The 18,608-nt window shown below is 36.8% G+C and overlaps 2 protein-coding genes across 2 annotated transcripts; both read right to left on the bottom strand.

Annotated features, from left to right (window-relative positions):
• Positions 1-1,730: 1,730 nt before the first annotated feature.
• Positions 1,731-5,063, bottom strand: twist2. The gene is made up of 2 exons (XM_083537613.1): positions 4,197-5,063; positions 1,731-2,241 (listed from the first exon to the last, which is right to left on the bottom strand). The coding sequence occupies exon 1, from the start codon at positions 4,757-4,759 to the stop codon at positions 4,241-4,243; it is 519 nt and encodes a 172-aa protein (XP_083393739.1). The 5' UTR covers positions 4,760-5,063; the 3' UTR covers positions 1,731-2,241; positions 4,197-4,240.
• Positions 5,064-15,904: 10,841 nt separating this feature from the next.
• On the bottom strand, positions 15,905-18,275 carry LOC310724174 (uncharacterized protein; the record flags this gene model as incomplete). Its single annotated transcript, XM_083537914.1, has 2 exons — positions 15,905-15,942; positions 17,642-18,275. The coding sequence occupies 2 exons, from the start codon at positions 18,273-18,275 to the stop codon at positions 15,905-15,907; spliced, it is 672 nt and encodes a 223-aa protein (XP_083394040.1).
• Positions 18,276-18,608: the final 333 nt, after the last annotated feature.

Genomic DNA, 18,608 nt, shown 5'->3' with positions numbered 1-18,608 from the left:
TTAACCTCAAATGTGCATTTACTTTAAACTCTTTAACTCTTTAAAGAGTCTACGGAAAGTAACAAGGTACTTCTGAGTCACAGTATCACACCGGCGTCCACCCCCCACACCGAGCCAGAACAAATTCCATTTTGAGGCACACACAACATAAACCTTCACTTTATCCATTTTACTGCGAATTAAACTTTTGCTGCTTTTTCCGTCTGATTTTTACGGGAACCATCTGGGCCTGGCACCGTGTTGGAAGTGTGGCCCGGGGCCCTTAGGCTCTTGGCTGGAACCGAGCCTCTCGTGTGAGCACTGAGATAATGAGAGTGTACATAGTGCACTGCCGATGGAGGCTTATGACACACACACACACACACACACACCATTAATGCTTTTTACTGGCCTCTACATGCACACTGTGATCTAGATTCTCATAATGTTCCATCCCTTTCCAACCTTATTTACCTTTGCCTTGTTTGCTTTCGAAATACTTTATTTCTATTGTTTTAATGAAAATAAAAGATCTATTTTCTCTATGGCTTTTAAGAATTTCAGCAGGGGATGTGAATCTTCATTCCAGTAAAGTAAAGGAATGTGGCGGTAGTGCCGAGCAGGTGCACATAATTTTGGGCTAAAGGGCTGAAGTCCATCTGAACCACACCTACTTTGACATTACTGAAGATCTCAGAGCCAGCAACACAACAGCATAACGGAAAACTAAATTCCACGAGTTCACTTTTTTGCTGTTGAATATGTCTTTAAAAAAAAAAAAAAAAAAAAAAGACTACAAAGAAAGAATCCAGTGTTGAGGTGCCAAAACTAATGATAAAGACTGACAGTCTCTTAGAAATATAATCATAAACTGTCTTATTTGTGTCCCCAGGGAGGTCTTTCATACCTTTAATAAATTCTTTATAAAGGAAGGTGCATGTGGTAAAACCTTAATTATCTTTTAGAGCTAAGTACTTTAGGTTCAACTAAATACGATTGTTTGCTCTGTAAATTGTTATTTTTTTATTTTGTTGGTCTTAAAAAAAAAAAAAAAAAAAAAAAAAAAAAAAAAAAAAAAGGGTACAAAACACCCCTTGCAGGTACTACCCCATGCAGTGATAAGGAAAAGTACAGAAAATGATCAGTATTATAGAATGAGAAGATAAAGATCTCGTCGCTGTGGTTGATCATTAGTTCTGCACTACACACAACATTTCTGTACACTTTCATCGGTCACAGTCAACGCATGGGACATCGCTCTCTTTTATTCTGCAGATCTTTATCTGAGCAAAATGAGCTGTAAACAATTTCACGCTATGCAAGTGTGGCAGCTTTCCATTTATACAGGACTGAAGGAGAATAAATCTGCTCTCGGGATCAGCTCGTTTTGGTCGTTAGAAAAAAAGAAAAAAAAAATTGGTCTGCAGCTCCAGCAGTTTAAATGATACGGTGCTATTAAGGTGGATAAAACTTTAATACTGCCTCGTATTTCTCTCCTAATGAACAGTTTTCATTTGAAAATGGAGCTCAAGACTGTGTGCTCGGTTTCTGCGATTTTCTTATTAAGAAATAAATATATTTAAAAAAAGCAATGTGTATATTCCAGGCTACATAATCCACAGATCAACCTGGTTGTTCAAAAAATATGTTTTAATAAATAAGCACAATTAAATGGACGGAAAATTGAAATTCTTGCATAGAACAAAAATATTTTTTTTTTTTGTTTTGATTGTAAAAAAAAAAAAAAAAAAAAAAAAAAAAAAAAAAAAAAAGGCAGTAATCCATGCAGGAAACTATTGCTCTAAATCTTATTTGGTCCCTTTAAAAGCTGACCAAACTCACAGGTAGCATTATGTACAATTCTTTACCAACAAAAAAAAATCATATACATCTATATATATATATATATATATATATATATATATATATATATATATATATATATATATATATATATATATATATATATATATATATATAAACTCTTCTATTTTAAGGGGAAAATATAATTTCATTAAAGATAGAAGATGGCTTTCTTTTAATATCACCATAAGGACATCACCATAAGGAAATGATTAAAGATCAGTTATGCTCTGCATTTTTCCCTCTGTGCTGAGAGTATGAAGTGGAGCCTTCCCTGTCTCTGGGCTTCATTGGCACCATGAGTCCATGTTGTGTAGATCATGTCTTTGGTCCTGGCATGAAGCTTCACGGGTTGTTATAAATCCTTTGGTGTCTTCAGAAATAGTGGAAGTAAACAGTCTGAAGGAGAGAAAAACATGGGACTGTAAGTGTCATGAAAATGGCATTAATAGTGTAATTAAATTCTACAATAAAAAAAGGATTAGTACAGTGATGTAGTGTATAATAAGGTGAAGAGTCTTGTAGTGTTTCGTTACAGTATGCATTAGTGTAATATGGTAGGCTATACTGGCATAGGAAGTCATTAATGAGTAAGTGATTTGGTTGTAAGTGGGAGCACATTGCCTTCAGGAAAACGCCTTTACACTTTAAACATGCTGCCCAGACCCTGGTGTGGCATGACATCACTGCAAAATAACAGTGCGCTTTAATAGAGTCATTTTGGTTTGGAAAATGTTCCTCTACACCTGCCCTGCTCTCCACTGCTGTCTCAGCGGTGTCAAGCACAAACTTCACAACGTGCTCAACTACTGCACTGTGTATGCACATCAGTACTGTTCCTCACTGGGATTGCCATTTATGTCCTGGCCTTAGATTATCTTTACATGGTCAGATCAGTTACATTATTCAGAAAGAGAACATGACGCGATTGGATAATTTATTGCTGCTGACATCCTGAAGAATTTTTCATGTCCAATATTTGATCAGTTTTGTTTTCCCCCACATGCATTATTTTGGCACGATCATTAAAACTTTTTGATGATTTTTTATTTTATTTTCGCGATTACAAAAATCTGCTTTGATTTATTGCCTACTAATTGTATATATTATCAGTGATCAATTATTATAATTTCTTATTTGTTGTATTATTATTATTATTAGAATTGAATTATTAATCATTCATAATTTCCCACTTTTAGATTTTTTTTGTGTGTATATATGTATATGCATATAAATATATATATATATATATGTGTGTGTGTGTGCACGCGTGTGTATATATTATATAGATACTTTTTTCACAAAGAGAAAATAGACTATTTGGAGTAATTATTTTAAATGTTTAAATGCACAACACATTGTATTTACGTTTTCCTATTTTCTTTTGTTCTATAAAATATTTTTACATTTTTTAAACTAAAATAAAGTCCTTATTATTCCAAGGAGCTTAAGTATTAGTATGTGTATATATATATATATATATATATATATATATATATATATATATATATATATATATATATATATATATATATATATATATATATTATATATATACTAAAGACTTTCATAACGGGTGAAAGAATAGATTCTGAAGAACGTCTTGGAAAGCACACCTTGGCTGTAAGATTGTTTATGCTGTTTTTGTTTTTTTTTCAATAAAAAAAAAAATAAATAAAAACTATTAATACAAACATTGTTAGGAGAGTGTAGTGTCGTTCCTCAGATCAGGGAATATCAGCCAGGACATGTGCATTGTGTCAAACAAACTATGTTTAGTGTATTAACTATCCAGTGAATTTATTTCTGAAGAGAAATTAGTAAAAAAAAATTATATAGGCGTCCGACAATGTCATGTTTATTTCCCTGTAATATTTCCTCCCATACCTTTTAGAGAAAACAGAGATTTCCCTGCAGGCTCTGTTTCATGCTACAGGATAGAAGATTTTCCACAGAGCTTTTACAGAAATGACTCAGAACTGATGAAGCATTCCTGTGTCCCTCATCATCCTCACACTCATGACAAAATAATATCTCACGTGATTATATTATTCTTTATATGACACTTTTATGGAAAAATTAAATAGTGATTACCAGTGAACATAAAACAGCCTTTTTGAAGCCCCTTATAATAATGATACTATAATTACAAACATGGACATAAATATTCTGTGCGTCTTTTTCTTTTCTTTAGTTATTTTTTTTTTTCATTTTTAATATTTCAGTTAATTCTATTTAATAGTTGTGTTATTTTTTGTGACTGTGTGTGTGTGTGCGTGTGTGTGTGTGTGTGTGTGTGTGTGTGTGTGTGTGTGTGTGTGTGTGTGTGTGTGTTACTATGGAGTTCTACATACCCATGTGGCATCGGTGTTCCGCTGTGCTGGCCGTGGCTCTTGCGCTAGTGGGAGGCAGACATGGACCACGCGCCCTCCATCCGCCACACCGAAAACGCGTAACTGAGTCTCTCGTGCGCGACGTAGCTGCAGCTGGACATCTTGTTGTCCATCTCGTCGCTCTGCAGCACCTGATAGAGGAAGTCGATGTAGCGGGAGGCCAGCTTGAGCGTCTGGATCTTGCTCAGCTTGTCGGAGGGCAGGGTCGGGATGATCTTGCGCAGAGACGCGAACGCCTCGTTCAGAGACTGAGTCCTCTGGCGCTCGCGCACGTTGGCGAGCACGCGCTGGTTCTGCAGCTCCTCGTAGGACTGCGCTCGGCTCGGACTCGCCTTCTTGTTCCGTTTGGTCGAGCCGGGACTTCCTCCAGAGCTGTCCTCCTCACTCGACTTTTTACTCGGCCTCCTCTTCCGAGCGAAGCGTCTGTGCTGCTGCTGCTGGTGCTGCAGCTGGCGGTCTAGTTCCTCCTCACTGGTCCCGAGACTGTCCACTGGAGACACGGGGGGACTCGAGCTCTCTTCCATTTCTAGTTTGAAGAAATGCAAGGGCACGGGGGAGGAGAACACGCTCACCGCCTTCGAATCCGTGGTGGGAAGTAAATCCTTGTGGGATGACAACAGATAAAAAAAAAAAAAAAAAAAGGTTTAAAGAGTGTGGATGTTCCACCTCAGTGTGTGCGTGCGTGCGTGCGCGTGCGCGTGTGTGGATGTATTCAGTATTCTCGTTTTTGTTCTTCTCTCTGAAGTGCACTAAAGATTCCTCACTAAAGCTTTGGCCCACTTTTCGTCCTGTTGGAAGTTTTTGCCTTAATGTTTTTTGGAAACTTTATCCCAGTCTCTGATGCTAAATAGATGTTGGGGGAGGTCGCAGCGCGTCTGATTGGTTGACAAGCGCACAGGAGGGACCAGTGTTAAGTTACGGTGTCCATGTGCAGAGACGCGGGACAAGCAGGACAATTTCTATAGATTCATCACATCCGACAATTTATCAATTCACAATAAACTACTACTACTGGAATAACGAATAATAATAATAATAATAATAATAATAATAATAATAATAATAATAATAATAATAATAATAATAATAATAATAATATGATGCATTATAAAAAACTAACAACAACAACAATAATAATAATAATAATAATAATGATAATAATGTATTGTTTTTTATAATTATTATGATATTGTTTTCAAATTATTATTATAACATTAGTATTAGTAGTAGTATAGACTAGAAGCCAATTTTTTTAAATTCAGAAATCAGGATAAAGTATTTATATATATATATATATAAATCCCATTTATATACTGTCTTCACACAGCTTTAATGCATTCTGAAATTGTATTCGGATAGACTTTAACACCAATTAATAATAATAATGATAATAATAATAATAACGGTAATAATAATTATTATTACCGTTATTATAAAAACAATAATTTAAAAAATCATCAGCAAAATTAGTATGGCAATACACGCTTTGAGGTGTTTAAATAGTTGTATTAAAATATACACATTTTATAAGTGTATAATAATAATAATGATTATATTATAATAATAATAATAATAATAATAATAATAATAATAATAATAGCACGTATTATTATTATTATTATTATTATTATTATTATTATTATTATTATTATTATTATTTAATGACTATGTTAAAAAATGGCACCAAATTAAGTACTAAAACAGACTTTACCTGTTTAATGTGTTACACAGTTTATTGTATTTTAATATTTTAATTTATTAATTATTTATTTTCTGCGTGCACTTCAGTTGCTCATCTATGACGTCAGGTATTTGACACCTTGCGCGCGCCGCACGTGACTTTACGGTCCGCGCCGCTTTTCCACATCTGTCCGTGTACTTCAGTTTTTTTCCGCGTGTCTGACTAATGCGTTCTTTGATTGTTTTTCAAAATTAAAACCACACAGATATTTATAATTTTTTTCTTATTCACTCTCACAAGATTTATTCATTTTTAATTAGAATAGTTTATAAAAAAAAAGACACGGTGTGTTTGAAATACTCTGTTCAATACCCAGTACACTGTTCTGAGGATTTATAATGATGTTTGAAAGAAGAGGGAGAAAATCCCCGACATTTATGTAGTAAACAGGAATAAACCCAAACAAAACTTTATCCTAAGTAGTAGTAGTTACATTACAGCATTGAGGACAGAAGTTTGTTTAGTGATTATTGTACTTTATTTACACTTGATGAAACTGGATAGTTAATACACTAAACATATTGTTTGCCACAATGCACATGTCCTGGCTGATATTCCCTGATCTGAGGAACGTCTCTCCTAACGATGTGGCAGCCCAAATGTTTGTATTAATAGTTAATATTTTATTAAAAAGATATATTTTTCAAATGCACTGTAATGAATAGTTTGCCATGTTAGCATAGAACAGCATAAACAATCTTACAGTCAAGGTGTGCTTTCCAAGATGTTCTTCAGAATCTATTCTTTCACCCATGATGAAAGTCTTCTGCCTCTTGTTTTCTAAAAAAAGGGTAATAAAAAAAAAAAAAAAACACGTCCAGGCTTTCACAATACCCCAACCACATGTCTTAGACTGCCTGTTGTGCTGAACTTTTGGCAAAACCTCACAAGTTCTCCCGCTTCAATACAGAGTCTGGACTGTCTCCTTGTACAAGACTATAATAATGCATGTCAGATTTCTTTTACCAGCGTCCAGTACTTTAGAAGAGGCTGTTGGATGTTTTATATACTGGTGAAGAATGGTCAGTTTTGTTAGGTTTTAAATTGTGAAATGCATCTTCTTTTGATATCTCATTCAATGATGCGAATGTAACGCACATGCGAAATCCCTAAACTGGTCACCGAGAGTATAGTGATCTCACAATCAGTTCCAGGATCTAAGCTTTTAAATATATCTGAACACTAAGGTCAAACCTCTATAAAATCACACTTGCTATATTGCTGCTCGAGATGAACCTTTGAATGATGCTTTTGGGAAATTCGCTATCCTATTTTGGTCTGAGTTCTGGGAAGTCTGAGTAGTTGAATGTGTATCAGAGCTTTAGAATGGTCTGAATTACAAGTTGTTCAGGAATGTATTTCGTTGCCACGCGTTAATCCTGGTCCGATCTTCAATAGTAAATGCTTTCTTGATAATCACTACTGGCAGTGTCAATTTGAGAACTACTCCTGAACTATGTAGGAGAAATCATCTCAAAATACTTAATGAAATGGCCTTTTAGACCTGGATTACTTCATACACTGCGGTTACACTGCTGGCCGACTGGCACATGATGGAGATCGTTCATAGAGCTTAATTTTTTTGAATTTGTGCTTTCTGACCCAAGAGCCACTCTTTCAATTCCTAGCCAAGTTTTTTAGGGAAAGAAGCAGCTAGTTCAAAAAGACTGGGATTTTACCAGTAGACCTGAAACAAGTCCAAAAACAGCGGAAAGAGTCAGGAAAATAAAATCCAAATTATAAAACAAACTATGACTGATAGTCCACAAACTTTTGGTATCCACCTTAGTGAAATCAATAAGTAAACACATGAAAGATGACAATATGCCTAGCTCTCTTTAGACTAAGTGATTGATGGCAATGTCTGCATTCATTTAGTGCCAAATATCTGCATCTGTATTTAGATTTAATCCAGAAATTGGTTGTGGCCTAAAACTAAAAAAAAAAAAACCTCACAATCTATTCTTTATTCTCTATTCTCTACTCCTCAGTCATTTAAAGCCAACATGACCAGACATTTATTACAGGTGATGTAAAAGCTTTAAAATTTCCAGTGCCACACATCACTTTAACATGGTCCTTGTTTGTTCTGTAGGCTTCATATGTAGGCTGAAAGTAAAAACCACCTGCTTGCATGGTCCTGAGCTTTCCCAGGCCTGATGAAACCTCTGGTCTCAAATGTACTTTAAATATTTTTGGCATTTAACAAAAATGAAAATCCATCCTACACATATGTAAATGCACTAGCAGTGAATACAGCAATGAACATCCACACAGTATCCAGCACTTGGTGTATTTGATCTGTACATACATACTACATTTTATTTAAATGATTCCTGCCTTTTAAAGGTATCACATCCCAGCCATAATTTAAACATCATCTGTCCATTCAGTCGTGGTAAGAAGATGAGAGGGACCTGTTTCATCCGTCCTGCATTCCTTTGTCACCCCGACAGCTTCAGAGAGACTCCATATGGATGCTGCAGTTCCTTTGGAACATGAGCTCGTGACGGTGGGTATAATACCATACACATTTCCTCACTGATCCTCATAGGTACTCTTCTTGTTCTCCTGGACTGACGGGCAGGCTCTAGAGATGACCCGCATCAGATCAAAGATGTGTAATGCTATATTTCACTCTGCTAAGATGACGCGTTTACATCTCCCTGACACCTCTAAATCAGCTCCACATGGCCTGGAACTGTTTAATAAGCCGAAATCCTTTCTGCAGAGGCCTGTCATATGCTCTGGCAGAAGACTGAAGCGGCTGCTTTCAGGCTGCAATAAATAGAAATGAAACAGGAGAAAAAACGAGTGGCTGTGTGGCACTGAGACTTCACAGGGTTTCACAGACGTTTCCTTGAACAATCTAGTAGGACAAAGGTGGGCACTGTGTAAGGTAGAGGGTGATATTATTATGAATGGTGTATGATGATGGAAGAGCTATTGTGTTCCATAGACGAGATGATTTGTAGGATGTGATCAGTGGATTTACAGTCCAGATGTATCCTATGCCTCAACGTATAAGGCCTTTCCTAAAATGAACTTGGTGCATCCTAAGTGAAGTCAGATGTACTCTGTGTGTTTGTGCATCACACAGTTGTTGATTAGGTTCACGGACTTGTTTTGTGAGCTTATGCATGCAATATGTTCTTTACACTAAGATGAACAGATGATGCAGGAAAACTGGGAGCAGCTGGTTTTCATCACTATTACCTCAGACTCTATTAGTGTTCCTGCCATCAGCTTGTGCTGCTGCTACCGATCACTGCTTCACGTTCACCTGCTTAATCCTGTGGTGCCAAAGCATTCAGGAGCATTTCAGCAGAGTATCCTGGCTCTAGGATGCCGACCGTTTACTTTCTCTTCAATCAAGTAACATGGAGTCCGTGTGTGCTTTGGGGCACAGGCTGTAAAGGTGGTGTGAATGTGACACACTCGGGTGAACTAGGAGTGTAAATGTGGTTCAACAAACATTGCTGTTTGGATACACAAGCTCTTCATTTGCACCCTCCGGTACAGCAATCAGGACAAGAGCCTGCTGACAGTGACTTTCTGTTCATCATAAGTTGTCTTATTGCAGTGTTGTAGTGAGAGAAAGTTGACCGTGCACTCTATGGGACAGAATGGTTTTATTTGCCAAGAATTAGAATAGATTGTGGATATAAAAATCTAATTGCTTCAGAAAAATTCTCATCTCTCATCCCTTGCTTGGGTATTAAATCAGAAACAATTTAACATGTCTATGTGAAGCTTTCAGAACAAACCAGACCATAGTTGTAATTTATGTAAAGAATGATTTTGATGAATGAAAAAAAAGAATGAGTTTATGTAAACATTAGAATTTATGTATAAAAAAAGAGAGATAATTTTTTATTAATAGCACAAAGTTTATCTATCTATCTATCTATCTATCTATCTATCTATCTATCTATCTATCTATCTATCTATCTATCTATCTATCTATCTATCTATCTATCTATCTATCTATCTATCTATCTATCTATCTATCATGGAATTTTTGTCCATTTGTTTTTAATATTATCACATGCATTATAGCAGATATAAACCCTCATTATGATTAAGCATAAGGTGTATTATATATGATAGATTTTCTTCCTTTCCTTTAAGTTTTCTTACTGTTTTTTTTTTTTTGCTGTTGTTATTATTATAACTATTTATAATTTTATACCTGAAATTAATTGAAAAACTCATAATCTGCATTTTTGTACTCAATATATCTTCACTTGTTAAAATGTCATCGTATGCCTTTGATGCAACCCTATAATAAATGTTAATTTTATGTGTAGCGATTTGATTAAAACACCCACATGCCCACTTCAGTAGTCAGAGTTTTTAATGTAAGTCAATAATCTACACCAATATACAAGGAAATCGACTCTTCTGATTTGTACACAACATTTTTAACCCCTGCGACAAGGTGTGTTTAAAATCGCATTAAAGGGCCCTTCATAAATGTTGTATTAGGGAGTGTGTAACAGCTTGAAGCATTTAGGTTTGTTTAATATGATGCAGGCTTCAGCCGCTGTGTGTGCTGTCAGGGCTGGATCATGGAGGCTTTGCGTAGCTTCTTTCCAGGGTGCCAGGGGCCCCAGAACACTGCTGCCGCTGCTCGCTTTGATTTCAGCTGAGGTGAAGCAAATGAGCCAGAACGCTTCCATCACACACTCTGGATTGGGCTCTGACAGGCCGAGCCTGCCATTCTTTACTCGGGGAAAAAGAGACAAAGATTAAAGAAACATGAGAAATGATTCTGTACCAAGAGTTATATTTATTTACACATACTGTAGAAGGTCAGGTTAAAGAATGCTATACTATAAGCTAATAATAGATGCGCTTCAGGATCTGGTAGTGTTCGTCTGGTTAGGTTTAAGGAAGCCCTTTATTTATCTCCCTTATCTCAGACTCACATATTTGTCATTTTTGATTACTCGGCAATTGGGTGACAATATTTGGACAATGCAAATACTCTTGAAAATATACAAAGCAGAAAAAACTTCTTTAGAGCAAGTGTTTTTTATTTTAGGTCCAGTTACATAAATCCCCTTACATACAAAACAGCCATGAAGCTTACCATTAGTGATCTGTTTATATTTCCAAGGACATTTTGTTTCGTAGTGGCATTTCATGTTATCACTTTCATGTTAATGTGCAACAGACTCTCAACAGATGCGACATATTTTTGAACCTTAACCGGAGAATAATCGCCTTCAGCTATATCATTTACATAAATGCACACGATCAATTGCACACACACACAAAAAAAAAATCTAACACATCTTTGTAAAACCTAGATCACCTACCTACAGACAAGGGATGTTCCATCTTCAGCTACAGTGGTTTCTCAAGTACTCAGGTCGGTCTGCTGAAATACTTTGTTGCGTGTGATGACTCTAAAGAACATTTTGACTAATTTTGCTGGTTTCCCAAAGAATGAAATAAACCTGTGTCAAAAATGTCCTGTAGAAATATGTTTTCAAAATGATTCTTTGCTCAGTCGTGGAAACAACAATAATTTTAAAAAAATGGACAGAAAATCAAGAGAACCAAAATGATTTCACAAAGTATTCCGTTATTATTTCTGTTTAGAATTAAGAGCTTTTTGACCTGCTTTAATTTAACACGGCATAAAATATATTTTGCATTGTATAATAATGTCTCGCTTCTCGCTACACATCTTAAGGTCTTCTAAAACCCCCCCAAACACACACACACACACACACACACACACACACACACACACACACACACACACACACACACACACACACACACACACACACACCAGCCATTACCGAATTCTCTACCTACTGCCAACACGTGACATTCCTTTTTTCATTCTGTGTTAAACTTTAATGGGAAATTCTAGTTATTAGTAGCTTTGAAGCACTGACTGGAGTCTGCAGCTCATTACTGCAGTAAATCTACACACAGTTCCCCTCTCCTCTCCCTCTCCTCTCACACACCCTTTTCTGAGCGGTATATTTTAATGAGACATGCACTTGTGACCTTAGTGCCAAGGTTAGCCTAAGGCTCATAGCTCTATGTGACCAGGTGGCCAGGACTCCCCCACTGAGCCTGGGCAAACACGAGTTGTTTACCCTGCTGATTGGCTAGGCATAAGTGAATAACAGTGCCATGATTGGTGTAAATGCAAGACGGACATTTACAGTCAAGTGTAAGTCTAAGGTGCACACAAAAAAGTAAGTCAGCACACAAGATCCTGCACTTGTTCATACACAGGTTTTGTCTTTAAATCTGCTTGAGTAGATCTATGACATGGAATACATGTTACAATTCATTTTTAATGGCAGATTTTATTCTTTGGTCAATAAATAAACATACTGTATAGATTTTGGTTTCAACCAAAAAAATTCATATACATTTAAAAAACCATTTAACCAGATGTGTAATGTGCATAGGTGTAAAATGTTAATAATCTTAGACTCTAATGGGAAAAGCATATTCTCGGTAAATTGACCTGACCTTTTCTTTGTATGTAAGGCAAGCATTCAGTGGAATTAATAGTGAGCAAAACGAAAAACAGTGCAGACTGTGCTTATGATTTAAAGATTGAAGCATGTTAGATCGGGTCCTTTATGATTTCGGTAATCGAAAAGATCTGTCCTGTATGAATAAGCATTTATCTATAAAATTTTTGATCTTTATATCTTTACAGCATAATACATATTTTGATTAAATAAAACAACCAATTTATGAAAGTAGTGCTTATAAAAGCATGCTCACTTATTTACAATAAAACAAATGCTGTACATGTTGTCCAGATGAAGCTGTATGAGATTTTATTAATTATATTTATATCTAACATGCCTTCACACTTCCAAATGTATAAACATTTGCATGACAAAAATTAGCATTAAAGGTTGAGTTTGCACCATGTGTACCCTTTCTTATGCCTTCATTTGAATGAGTTCAGAATATCCAACTCCATCCTTTCCAAGTCAAATGAATGTCTTCAGTATTGTTTGACTGCAAGTTGTTGAACTTGGAGTGCAGTTGTTGCATATTTGTATGCAGCATGCAAACAAAATGAACACTGTAGTTTGCTTTCGGGACAAAGGCTCCAGACGAATATAATTACGTTCAAATGGGATAAAAGCACGCTGGTCCTGAAGGAGACGCCGTAAACACACCTGCGTCTTTGTGTACAGAAAGCTTCCTGTTGTTGCCCTCGTTAGCAGACCGACCACTTGGACGTTTACTGAATAAACCAAACGCTACGTACGGGATAAACGTAAATCTGGAAACTGATACAGTTAGCAGGAAGACTGTATTACATGTATGAAAGTAGAACAATAAAATTCTTCATCTAGTGTGAGGAATTCCAGAATTAGGGTACCATTTATGTGCTATTCATATATTTCAGTATGAATTAAATATGCAACCTAAGTGGTGTTTTTAACAGTTTTACAGTAAAATACCATAATCCAGATTTAAATATATAAAATTGACACTAAAGACCCTGTTTTTGTCTGTACAAATGCTTTAAAAATAAATTGAAAATCGAAATCTAGTCAGTAAACTATCATAAAAATCGTATTGTGTGCAAATCCGTTTAACATATCGTGCTTGAAATATCCATGAATCATCTTTTATAGAATTTATAGGCCACGTACAATATTCCACCAGTTCGTCAAAAGGTTTACCCAAATTTCTTGAATATCATGAGAAGAAGAAAAGCACTGTAAGTCTACCTCTCAGTTAGATATTTTAGTATTTGTAAATGATTTTGTGATATGCCCTCATGAGGGCCCTTTGAAAGCCGGTTACCTTTTTTGTAATTGCTAATTATATGCTAAACCCTCTTGCTCACATCCATGTTTTTATTTCAGATCAAATCATAGACATTTTTCAGCGAAAAATATAAAAAGTTTATTACAAGACATCGATCGCACCTCGTTTAGTGGTGTCATCAGTGTAGTTACGTACTGATCAATGACTTGAGGCACTTGATCTATAATACCTTTCCTTGGCACCTGGCAACCTGGAACAAACACAAATGCTGGCATTCCACTAGAGGGAGACCATGGGATGCACCATGGATCAATTATGTTCAATTACACTGAGCTCTGCCACTTAGAAAAGAAAAATAAATGCATTTTATACTTACCCTGATGATATAAAAGCTGAAAAATTGTCAGCAGAAAGAGTCTTCAGTAACGGGACAGCACTTTACCTCTACCTAGAAGTATAAATCACTTAGACAGCGTGTAACACTTGACACTCAGCATCCTCCTGGGCCACACAACATGTAAGTGGAGAAGCACACTGCCTGTGTGGTGTAATTGAAGCCTCTGTTATGGCAATTGCACAGCAGGGATAAAGTAAGGTTGATCACTGGCTGAGACTGAGAGAGCCATCACACACACCTGCTGCTGCACCCCGAGATGGAGACGAAGGAGTCAGCCAAACGTATAAATTAAGAACCAATCTCTCAAGACGAGGCCTGAGAGACTCGACAATCCGTCCAAAATTTTGTAACTACATGGACACAAAGGCTGTGTAAAACAGCAGGAGTGTATGCAGTCAAAAGTATGATATTCATGCTAAAGTTGACTCTACAACAAAGCAAAGCCCATGAGATCAGACTGTCGGAGTCCACGAGAGGACAGGCAAACCCAAAGACAAACTGTAAAACGGAGTTTCATTTGGTTTAAAGCTTAAACCTTTGTTCATAATGAACTTCCCATACCTTTCCCTGCTTAATTATTTCCACCGAGGGCCATTAACGGCTATGAAATTGCACATGCAGTACAGGACGGAGAAGAGACATAGCTCACGTCTCACCCGCAACCCAGGTGTGTTCCGGGACCGAGCTTTTTCACCTGCACTTATTTTTATAAGCACACTAGGAAGCATAAGCATTCATTGTATTATGCACAAATGTGTGTGCTTTAACCAGAGACCAATTCCTGTCCCCTCTTGCGCTTTCCAGCTTTCTGTTAGGGGACTGAGTGTGGTCTCAGAGGTCCCCTGAGTTAGCCTTTAGTAAAAGGGAAATTGCTAAAGCAAGCACAGTCTTGTGAGTGAACTGCAATGTGCGATCAGTGGACAGCTGTTAATTCAATGCAGAAGAGTGGAACTGATTTTTCCGGGCCAATGCAAACACAGGCACCTGTACTCATGCACATTTACTGCACTGCCGCGTTAATTATTTTACCATTATATCTTAAAAAATATAAATGGATTCATAAAGGGAAATATTAATAACATGCTCATCTGTTATCGGATAAAATGCTATAATTTTTTATCACTGCTATCACATGAAATCATTTGGAGAAATAATGTTTTTTACTGAGATGTGCATCTGTTCAGGTATTTAATGGAAAATGCTGGAAAATATTTGAAAGAACAAATTTACAAAGAAAAACAGACAGTTACTGAATAAGATCCTAAAATCATAAATATATAAATGATATATAAATACTGTTTGAAGTCACAGAAGTTTTCTTAACAGTATTTGAGTACAGGTTTCATTTCGGTGTAATCAGTGCAAAACAATAGTACACTGTCATGTAAATGTGGTCAATGGGCATGTAGTAAATTGTACCCCATCAGCTCACGACCATACTGAAACACATTCAAAACACTTAAACAGGCAGTCCATGATTCTTAGCTGTCCTCTCATCTAGAGAAACAAGTGTCCTGCTCTGCCAAGACTTGATCTCATTCACCATTGCCACACGACTGGAGTGGCACAGTGAAACACTGGCTCTCATTCTCTGCTCACAACAAATTAGAATCTAAAAAGCGTCCCGGGTGCCAAGTGCAGACGTGTGACACTGTGAGAAATCTGCAGATGTCAGTGTGCCATGATGCCAAGCTGCCAGTATGGTGGAAGAGGGTAGAAAGGGAAGCAGGATTACCCCCACCAAGTTGAGTGAGTTTAATCCCACTTTATCCAAGAAAGACGAGCTGTCAGATCTGGAGGTGAAGGAGACAAAAGCAGGACAAACGAAAGCCTTAAGATACATTTTAATGACCAATGAAACACTCACAGGCTTGTTAGAGCCAGGACTAACAAAAAGAGGCACTTATTCATTAAAATGTTCCCCCGAGAAAGAGAGACGTGGTTAAGTAAAACACACAGGCTGCTTATTGAGCCTTATGTTGAGTACTTGTGTTGCCGCAAAGCTTTTGAGCACAAAAGCCAAGAATTGGGCAGATGGGAATAAAACAACAAACATACTGCAAATAATGAACAATAAATAGGACTGTTTGACACTTTCTGTTTAAGTGACGAAGCCCTATTTCGAATAAAACCAGCTTTTCGATATTTGCATATTCACTCAAAGAAAAAGTAATTAAGAGGAGATGGTATAACTGAAGCTTGCCAGGATTTTCCATACACGTGTCCTGTCCTTCATTAAATAGCTCACTAACCAAAGGATTCGAAATTCAGGAATCAGCTGTTTTAAGACAAAATGATATGAAAGCTATAAATATTCTTTTCAAAAGATGTTCAAAAAAAAGATTTAGAATTTTGCAAATATTTGATTAGTATTAAGGAAAGCCTTTAGTACTTACATAATCACCTTGACTAAAAATTAATATTTTTCGCTGCATGTACTGGTATTAAAACCCTTATTATTAACAGTGGAGAATGCCTTACTTACTTTTCACAATTTTATTTTATTTTTTAAATGTAGCCCAAACCTTGGTTATAACAAATGACATATAAAGCTTTAGTGGTCTTAACAATAAAACATTGGTTATAAATTAAGTCAAGCAAATGCAGTCCTGAGAGCTCCTGGGCAACCATTTGACTATTAATGCTGCAGGGAACTATTGGGGGAAAAAACAAGAAATGACGACGAAAATGGACGCTAAGATAAAATCATAATCGTTAAAATGTTTAAGGTCAAATTTAACACAAAACTTTCTCTCCACAAATAAGGTGGAGTTAATCACATTATCTGTGTAAAGCTGCTTTGGGGAAATGTTCATTGTTTAAAGCACTATACAAATAAAAATGAATTGAATTGATTTATTGTTTTATAAGATATTAGCGATTATTTGATTATCTGCTACACTTGGTGCAGCTCCTCAAGAACCTGATAACAGCTGTAAAATTCTAACCAGGAGTAACTGGGAAGAGCGATCAACAGTTTTTGCTTAATTTATGCTAATTTTATGAGGAATTATTTGTTAAGCTTAATATTTTACCATTTTCGTAATTTTCTAGAGTTTTGTGTATTTTTCATGTCTTTTGATGGATGAATTAAAACTTAATTTGAGCATGAAATAATTATCACATTCATGCAAAATTCATATGATTTAAATGAATATAATTCAAATTGTGGTTATAGCAGGCTGAAAACAGCAAAATTCTTTAACAATTGGGCTTATTAAATCAGAAAATAAAAGTGAACTAAACCGTACTAATTTGCTGGTAAAAAAAAAAAAAATAATAATTAATGATCCAATGAGCTTCACTACTGTAAAGTTCTTGAATGTTCAGGAGGGAAAGGAGAATATAATTAAATGTATGACTTTGAAAAAAACAATCTCCATAATGAATCAACCAAAAAAATTTTTTTAAGTGTATTATATGGACATTGTAAAATTATAACTGGGTCTAAATTATAATTATGAATGAGAAAAAGACAGGATCACGCCTCACCACTTGTGTTCCAGATGGCATTGGTCTGATTTTTGTAGCCGTTCTTCATGCACTCGTCTACATATGCCTTGGGGTCACAGCCGGACACAAGGATCTCTCTAAGCAGGGCAATGTAAGCGATGGCCAGCCTGAGGGTGTCGATCTTGGACAGTCGCTTCTCGTAAGGGAATGTGGGCACATGACAGCGCAACTCCTCAAAAGCAGAGTTGATACTGAGCATGCGCTTTCGCTCCCGGATGTTGGCAGCGTGGCGTTGGATGCGGTAAGGATGGTGCGGATGAGGTTGCTGGTGCTGATGTTGGTGATGATGCTGATGGTGTGTGTGTTGGTTGGAAGCAAATCGGCGTGGCCTCAGCTTTCCATGCTTCTTCTCGTCTTGTTTTGCCTGAGCAGTGCTGCTGTCCTCCTCAGTCTGTGGTGAGTGATACTCCAGCTCTGGAAAAGTAAGCTGCTCTTCAGGGAACACGGCCTGACACCCAAAGGAGGACCATGGAGACAGTTCACCTGCCACTGCCGTCCCATCGTACAACAGCGAGTCGATCTGAGACTGAAACTGAAAGTTGGGATCCATCTGACCCCAGAAGGCAAAGTCTGTAGTTGCATCTTGATCAAAGTCGAACAGCATGTCCTCCATCACTGCTTTATTTAACGCTGTGACTAGTGACTTGTGAATGTGATTATGACATCGGCTTGCTGCTTTTATATGTCTACCTGCACTTGAGAGCTTGACGGTAGAGCACCAGGGCTCGGTCCTCCAAATGGCCTCCCTTGACACTAAGCCCATCTAGGAGGGATTAAATATCTTGAGGGCTAGCAGGGCTCACAGCAGGTCCATTATGTCCATTCAGTGCCTTGAAAAAAGACCTCATTAGGACACGTGCCTCCTCCTAATAGCGCTCTCATTGCCATTTAAAAACCCGAAGCGAGGGCGCATTCAAATGGATCAACCCATCTTGAATACACAGAC

The sequence above is a fragment of the Silurus aristotelis genome, assembly GCF_946808225.1.
Source record: "Silurus aristotelis genome assembly, chromosome: 3".
Taxonomy (NCBI): Eukaryota; Metazoa; Chordata; class Actinopteri; order Siluriformes; family Siluridae; genus Silurus; species Silurus aristotelis.
Note: the sequence above shows the minus strand (reverse complement) of the source record. Positions and strands in the feature narration are given on the sequence as shown.

What these genes read in the sequence shown, in the direction of transcription:
- twist2 (XM_083537613.1), bottom strand. Translation starts at nt 4,759, where the DNA reads ATGGAAGAGAGCTCGAGTCCCCCCGTGTCTCCAGTGGACAGTCTCGGG.